Here is an 8,625-nt window from a genome sequence, read left to right as displayed (position 1 = left end):
GAAATTTCAATAATTGATACTGAAAATTGCTTTTTTAAGGTGAAAGAGTTTTTCCGTGCAGTCCTCTCGGACAAGATTTCTGCTCAATTTCTTGTTTCCTCCTTTTTTGTAACTTTATATCACGAAAAATAGGAAAAACATAAAAAATCTTGTCCGAGACGCCACGGTCAGGATCAAAATAATTTGAGCTTTGGGCTCCGTGATATCAAAGATATGTTCTCAATTTTCTGAGGTCTTAAAACTATTAGAGCGTAGCCATACACATTACAAAGTTACCTGTGTACCAAATATGAAAATTACAGTACTGGCCAAAAATGTGACAAAATTTGTCTTTTTCATTGAAAAACGCCCCACTTTGAGAGTGTGTCATGGTAAAACTAACTGTCCCACAAAATAACTTTTTATGGGATCCAACAGATCAAAGGTAGAGCTCCGTTTCTGTAGTTGACAACTTTTTTGTACGGACACTCCCTAGCAAGTTACATATCGACAAAGTAATTTCTCCCACAAATCGACCTATTTCAGTGCAAATTAGTGCGATTTTCGAGCTGTTCTCACAAAATTACTATACCTCTTTAGGGAGTGTCGAAAAGCTGTCAACAGAAAAAGAAATGAAGTTCTACTCTTGGACTGTTCGATCCCATAAAAATATATTATGTGGGACAGATAGTTTTACCATGACACACTCTCAAAGTTGGGCATTTTCAACTGAAAAAGGCAAAATGTGACACCTTTTTGGCAGATACTGTAACTGTGAAAATCAGATCTCAAGCATTTTGAGGTCATTCTAGCTATCGAAGCCATCCGACAAAAAAAATCTCAAAAATTTCAAATCTAGGCATAATTATACTCGTTTTAAACACCTGAACAAGTTGAAACCAAACATTTTTTATTTATTTTTCATATTTCCCAATAGAGTGCAGAACCGACACATCAGTTTTCTATTTCTTTAGAAGTATTTGAATAACTCCTATTCCCCCTCCCCCTTCTTTCGGACACCTTCTTATCTTCTTTTTCTACTTCTTCCATTCCAAAAATTGTCATCTGATGGTGTCCTCTGTCCCCGGGGGACATATTATCCACCGATCACATCTTCATTCATCCCTCTTTTTCTATTCTTCCGTCCAATTTTTCTTCTTCTCTCCCCATTTTCCCTCATTTTTTTGTGTGGCCAATATAGTCATTTCCTTTCTAAGAAATATAGGGTGACTGGAAGAGTTATGGGTTTTCATTCTTTCTCATTGAGAAATGGATTTGGAGCTCCAGAGCTTTTTTTCTAGATTTTGAGATGTATGGGAATCGTCCAGATTATTTTGAAGCGAGATTGCGAAAATTTTGAATTTGAAATTTTAAGACCATGCGTGCTACAGTAACCTGTATCCCAAATTCGTCATTTATTCTTAATTTTCCCTCAAAAAACCGTTCAAAATGCAAATTCTCACCTGACTAGATAGATCTCATCTAATTTTTCTTGGTATACATAGCTGTGACGTTTTAAAATTTTCTTTCTCATGCATAATAATCAGAAGACACAGAAGGAAAAGAAATAAAAAAGTGTATTCAGATGAGTGAATTTGAATTTGAATTTGAATTTGAGTTTTGAATCTTCTGACTTTGATTTGTTAGTCTAAAGATGGCGTGACTCTGTTCGTTCATTCATTGATTTTTGTGCTATGCTGATTTGGAACTTTTCATTGCAAAATTTAGAAGTATGAAAGCTGGCTCCGGGAACTTTCGAAACTAGAAAGTCTGTCAACTAGACGAGACGAGAACAGTATTTTTTCGGTTTTCATGACATCCGTTGATTTCTTTGTTCCGATTTCCGGACGGAGTTTGGACAGAGTTCAGACCGCCTAGCGTGTCTTTGACGCGTTTAAAAGAAATTTTTTTGTTAAGAACGCGTCAGATTCCCGCCAGTCTGAATTAGAGCCGTCTGGCGTGACTTTGACGTGTTTCAAGAGGATTTTTTGATAAGAACGTGTCAAAGATACGTCTGGCGCGCTTTCGACGCGTTTTGTGCAGATTTTCCGTTCAAAACTTCAAAATTGTATTCATTCCGTTCAAAATTTGAGTTGCGAAATGTCCTGGTTTCCAAATCACTGGGTTCTAAACGTACCGGAGTCTGAGTGCTAAGTTTGGTGCCATTTGAGAAAAAAATGTACAGTTTCAAAACGTCCTAGTTTGGAATCGTCTCAGTTTCAGACCGTTCTAATTACAGAATAATAGCTTCGATAATTCAGGGTGATATTAAAACGGCACGCTTCTTACAACCGCGCTCTACCGAAACCGGAGAAAACATTGTTAGAACTTGAGAGACTAAGAAAAAAGGCATTTTCTGAAGGGCATTTCGGTGGAGCGCAGTTGTAAGAACTGTGTCGAGCTGATAACTTCAGGATGTGGAAATTTTTAGTATCAGAAACAAGAATTTTAATTTTTTGTGTCAATTTTTGATCCCTCTAAACTTCTGTACCAACATTTCTTTCCAAAAACAGGGAAAAACTATTTTTCAAACTATTTCATGCCCCACCAAGGGCTTCTTCCTCCTTCCGATTATATTTTTTGGTGCATTTCTAGTATTTTCCATTCTACTCCATCCACACATGTCTCTCTCTTGTCAATCTTCCCATGGAAATCTGTTTTTCCTCTTTCTTCTTCTGCTTCTGCCACCGACCGGAAATATTCTGAATGATGTGAATAGAAGAAAAAAAAACTTCTTTACCAATATTTTTTATTACTAAATACAACCTCAATAGGGATTCCCAAGTAGTAATCGAAAAGTTTTTCATTTTGAAAAAAAAAAGTTTTAATATTGAAAAAGTACTTTTGGTCGCCCTCTCTTTCCCAGCTTTTCTAAAATGCACACACTTTTCAATCCATCCCTCCCCGCCCCTCAAAAAGAAAAAAACAATCCCAAAAAAACCGAAAAGTATAATAGAAAATTAGGGGGCGTGGCCTATCCATTTCAAATGGAGCATATGAGAAATAATGATGATGGTTGTGGTGGACCACCACCGAAAAGTGTTTACTCCAGGAGAATAATGCATCATTTTGAGGAATAGGTTTTGTTTCTTGTTTTGATGGAAAGTGTGATCTACGGATAAAATTCTGAAATTAGGAATACTAAAATGGTCCGTTGTTTTTCCCCTTTTTATATCTTTTTTGAGCTCCGGAATGTTTGAAAACCATCCATTTGACAACCTTGACATTTAGAAACTAACTAGGGAAGGCCCCCGAGTGACCGTGGAGTTATGGGACATGACCTATATCATTTGAAAGCTGAAATCACACTGATTTCAAATATATATTCCGTTTTTGCCATCCAGACCTGGTATTCGAGAAAAACGAGGTCAAACACACCACCACACCACGCGTCGGTAAGGTAATGACTTGTCAGTGGTCCAATATTTGACCTCGTTTTTCTCGAATACCAGGCCACTAGGGCAAAAATTGAATTTGTATTTGAATTTTTTTCACGTTTGATATCGGAATGTCGTGGTTTCAAAACATCTGGTTTTGAAATGTCTGATCTAAAAATGTCAAAGTTGCCAAGTGTCTCGGTTTTTAAAAGTCTGGTTTCGAAACGTTCCAGTACGGTTTTTATGAACTTTAAGTGATATTTAGGGAGATTTTTGAATTTCGCTTGAAGTTTTTTGTTCTGGAAGCCAAGAAGTGATGAAAAGTTTATGAAACTTGATGGTTTAAAATCTAGATACTGCAAACTTATCAAAGTCAGGGACGGGCTTAATCAGCAAAATTGAGGTCTGACCCGAGGGCCCAGATAATTGCCGCCAAAATTCTTAATTCAACATCTTTCGGTTTTTTGAACTTTTTCGCTAAAATGTCAAGTTTTCGACTATCATCCAAATCTAGAAGACATTCTCTAACATCATCAAAAATGTTCACAATTTCGATGAAAAATTGAAAAATTGTCAAAAAAATAGGTTTCCTGGTTAAACGTTCGATTATGGTTTGCATCAGTTTCAAACTTTCTCAGATTCCGGTTCCTTTGCCCCAAAGATGTATGTAAAATTTTCTTAATTTTTTCACTTTTCCATTCAAACGATTCAAAGTCAGAAACTCAAACCAAATGTCACCTAATACCTCTTGATTATGCTCATTTAACGCCTCTCTCCTCTATTTCAGAACTGAATTTCGATTTCAAACATTTTAAACTTCTAAAAGTGCACTACTATTTCGGAACCGCCCATTCCCAGGGTCCCCAAAGGTTAGAAAAGAGAGTGAAAAATGTACTCTTCGCCTTCTTTTTCTTCTTCTCTTCTCCACTAATTGATTAAAAAGAAGAAACCAATTACTTTCAAGGCTTAGTTTCTTAGTTTTGGAATAGTAGTACTGAAATTTTTGTTAGAAAAACATGGTGCCTTTTTTATATTATTTTTTTGCTGACATCGATTGACTGTTCAAAACTCGTTTTTCTAGGTAAATGGAACACTTCCCAGCTGTCTGCTGTTTCGGCGGTGAGCCTTTCTTGGACTTCCACACGAACTCTTCAATTGACCCAACAGATTGGTCAGCTGATTTGGTAAAAGGTAAAGACGTTGAAAAAAAAATTGAAGTAGTTGTGAAACGAGATATTCTTCAAATAGGTACTGTATTTTTGTAATTGGGACCTTTTTTGTATCATCAGGAGCAAGGTGAAAGCATTATGACCAAAACGAGTACTCGCCTGCCACGCGGCGGCCCTGGTTCGATTCCCGGTCGATGCACCATGTCATGACACATTAAATGTGACATGGGCTCACCGTTCCTCTAACATGACACGACAAACTGCAAAAGACATAAAACAAGAGGGCTTAGAACTCAAATACTTATGAAATACGGTAGCTGTAATACTGCTTGAAAAATTTGCCCTAAAAATTTGTAGCGATCAATTTTGGTTTGTTTCTTTAAAATTCAATAAAATCTCAACATTCAGCTGAAAAATTTAATCCCGGAAATCTCAGACTCCAGATTTTCTCTCTACACAACTTTCCTTGATTTTCAGACCCCATCAACACCACCGACCTGCTCCCAAGTCTCTTTAGCTCACTCACTCAACTCGGAATCGACATCACTTCTCAATGCAAAATCTTTAACATCACTTTCAACGATCTGGCAGATCAGACGCTTTTTGACACATACAAAGCCAGTTTCATGTGCAGGTAAGCCTAAAATTTCTAGCCTAAAAATTGAAAATTGAAATTTTCAGTATACAATTATATAGTTGTTGGGAGGTGTATCATTTGTTATCAGTTTCACTCTTTCACTCTCATTATCTTTTGACTGATTAGTTGCACCTTTTTCTCTGTGATTCTTATCAATTGTTTTCCACTAATACCCTAGGAGAGTTTCTGAAATAATAATAATAATAGTATTCTTTTCTCACTTAGAGTCGAATTAGCGTATTTTTTTCTTTTTTTCGGTGCCCACATAGTTTTTTACATGATGCTAACTTTAACACTTTTTTTATAAAGGTTTGTTCATCGCTTTGAGAAATTAGACTTCTATACACACAGAAATATAGTTTTGCGATAATGGGCGGCCTTAAGTATACCAGATAGTAATCATAAGTCGTGAAAAAGTAAGGGATTCGGACATCCGGACAAACAGACATCGAAACAGACCAAGCCAGGAATTGTCATCAAAATTAAGGCCCAAAATTCAAAATTCAAAATTGTCGAATTCTTTGAAAAATGTTGAATTTTTCTTTCTCAAAAACTCACGTTTTCGACTATCATTCAGAACTAGAAGAAATTCTGAAAAATCATCAAAATGTTCATATTTTCCGATGAAAAATTGGAAAAACTTCAAAAAAATTTGAAAAAAATTGGTTCATTTTTTTGAAGTCGGGCCATGATAAGTATGTAAACTAGCTAAGAAGACATCCGGACAAACCGACAAACTGACAGGCATCCTAATACCTCCACCGTGTAATTTTCCCTACTTCTCATAACGTTCTTGTCTCCTGAAACTCAAATCTCAAATCCTTCCGAAATTTTGAAATCTCATCAATGTCATAAATCAAGATGTCAGTTACATAGTATTACTAGTTCCCCCTTTCCTGACAGCTGACTACCTTCATGTCTCCGTCTCCTCTTGACCCCTACACTATTTCTCCCTCCCCGGCTCTTCTCCTATCCGTTCATATTGTTGCATCTTCGTTTCGCCGTTTGATGCGGGTGAAAAGGTGTAATTTGTTGAGGGGAAGGATTACTCTCGAGCCGATAAGAAGGGAGGAGGAGGATTTTGAAATTGTTGTGTTCTTCGAGAGATTTGGAAAGGTGTAATGTGGGATCAGAGGGAGAGGAGAACATTATCATTTTGACTCTTGAGGAGTTTCTTGGAGTTGGTTCTGGATTATCAGTTCGATATTCTTGATTTTGAATTAGAGATTCATGATTTTGAAACTTCAACTCTGATTTCATATACTGGGATTCTGGAATTTGAACTCTTAGTTCGATTCTCGATTTTCGGTTATAGCTTCATGTTTCTAGCTTTTGGATTATGAAATCTGAATTCAGGTATTCTGCATTTTGGATTCTAGATACTGGATTTTAGATTTTTGGTAAAAAATTATATATTCTGAGTTCTGAGTTCCGGAATCTAGATTTCAGATCCTGAACACTGATATCTAATTTCTGGATTCAGGTTTTCGAATGCTTAATTCTGGATTCTGAATGTCGCAAACCTGATTTCTAGAATCCAGGTTTCAGATTCCGGACTATTTCTATACTTGCCAAGACCCGGGGCTCAAGCTCGGCTAGTTGGCGCCAAAATTCAAAATTAAATTTTTTTGCGAATTTTTGAACTTTTTTACGAGAAAGCCAAATTTTCGACTATCATTCAGAATTAGAAGAAATTATGAAAAATCATTAAAAATGTTCACATTTTCGGTGAAAAATTGAAAAAATGTCAAACATTTCGAAAAAAGTTGGTTCATTTTTTGATGCCGGGCTCCTAGATTTCAGATCCTCAATCCTGGTTTCTGTTTTTCCTGGATTCTGGATTCTGTATTCTGGTTTTTGAGTGCTTGATTCTGGATTCTGTACGTTGCGGACCTGAATTCTAGAATCCAGCTTTCAGATTCTATATTTTTTTCAAAATTTCAAAATTTCAATTCCGATTTCTGAAATTCGAACCAACCGCCTAACTGATTCCACATGCCAGGAACTCCCAACATTTTAGATTTTTTAGTGCCCATTCCACACCACAAATCCTCAAAAACATGTCCCTCTGACTCCCCCCTTTTCAAAGAGCACATTCTCATTCTGAACACCAAAAACCAGTTGAGCCCCAGCTAAAATAGAATTTCATAATTTTTTTGTACCTAAAGTCTGTGCTCATTTTGTAGCCCGTATTTTTTTCTACAACAAGTCAAGATGTTTTCCTTTTACAACTGAAAAATTGAAATGAAATTGGTTTTTTGACTCCACTTTTCTTTTTTTTTTCCACCGGAAATCCGACTCCCTATGGCTCCATATATTCTCTTTCCCTTTTTTCCTATTCTTCCCCAGTTAAAATGTCACATGAAAACTCTGCGTCTCTCTCTCCCACACTTCCTGAAAAGGGGGCGGAGCCTAGAGCTTCTCCTCTCCCTTTTTTCACTCCCTAGTTGTATAAACAAGTGGAATCGATGTCTGGTGACCCCCACTTTCAGTTGGATAGTGGATGTTTAATGACTAAAAAACATAGGTCTAGAAGTTTCGGAAACATTTTTGATAAATATTATTTTACAAGCTTTTTCATACTTTTTTTTTTTCATATTTTTTCCATATTTTCAACCTCAAATTTTCAGGTGCCCAATCGGTCATTTCGGACAAAGTTGTGAGCTTCAAGAGACTACTTTACCGCCAATTTCCCTTCCACTTGTCTCACAGGACCCACTATCCTCCCCACCGGATCCAATGGTTATGTTATTGGTGATTGCTGCAGTGGTGTTGGCGTTGATGGCTGTGCTGGCTATGGTAAGTTGTATTTTTAGACAATCATTTAAAAAGTTGGTAAAAAACCAGAAAAAAAGGTGAAATGTTGTTGGTTTTGGTGAAATTGCCACAAGATGGTGCATCGACTCAGAAAATTCTGAAAATCTAGTTTTTTCTTCAATCAAGAAAAATACCTCAATTTTTGGACCATAAAATTTTTTGTCACATTATGGTGCATCGGTGTCGAAAAAGACGATTTTGAATGTATTTTTGTTTTTCACGTTTTCAGCTTTCATTTAAGCTATAACTCATCAAAATTTTTCAGTTTTAAGCAAAATTTTGGAGCTTTTCAAATTTTGCCTAAACATGGTGCATCGAGAAGAAATCGGCTTCGAAAATGACGATTTTGAATTTTTTTGAGTATTTTTTGTTTTTCACGTTTGCAGCTTCAATTTGAGTTAAAACTGACCAAAATGTTTTATTTTTGAGCAGAGTTACGATTTTTCGAAAATTTGGAAATTTTGCCAAAATATGGTGCATCGGTCCAAACTCAACTGCTGAGAAAGCGATCTTGACTGTAAATTGGCAATTTTCTAACTAAAAACATGGTTTTTTGTGTGTTCTTAGATGAAAAACACCAAAAAATACAATTTTTTGGACAAGACATATCAATTTTCTGACATTTTGATCTAAAATTTAGAAAAAT

The 8,625-nt window shown here is 36.2% G+C and overlaps 1 protein-coding gene across 1 annotated transcript; it reads left to right on the top strand.

Moving 5' to 3' along the window:
* Positions 1-4,441: 4,441 nt before the first annotated feature.
* GCK72_007588 (uncharacterized protein) lies at positions 4,442-8,250 on the top strand (the record flags this gene model as incomplete). The annotated part of the gene is made up of 4 exons (XM_053726316.1): positions 4,442-4,547; positions 5,003-5,159; positions 7,793-7,961; positions 8,245-8,250. The coding sequence occupies 4 exons, from the start codon at positions 4,442-4,444 to the stop codon at positions 8,248-8,250; spliced, it is 438 nt and encodes a 145-aa protein (XP_053590510.1).
* Between the last annotated feature and the right edge of the window lie 375 nt (positions 8,251-8,625).

Source organism: Caenorhabditis remanei, chromosome II, assembly GCF_010183535.1.
Source record: "Caenorhabditis remanei strain PX506 chromosome II, whole genome shotgun sequence".
Taxonomy (NCBI): domain Eukaryota; kingdom Metazoa; phylum Nematoda; class Chromadorea; order Rhabditida; family Rhabditidae; genus Caenorhabditis; species Caenorhabditis remanei.
This window is presented reverse-complemented; position numbering and strand designations above follow the sequence as displayed.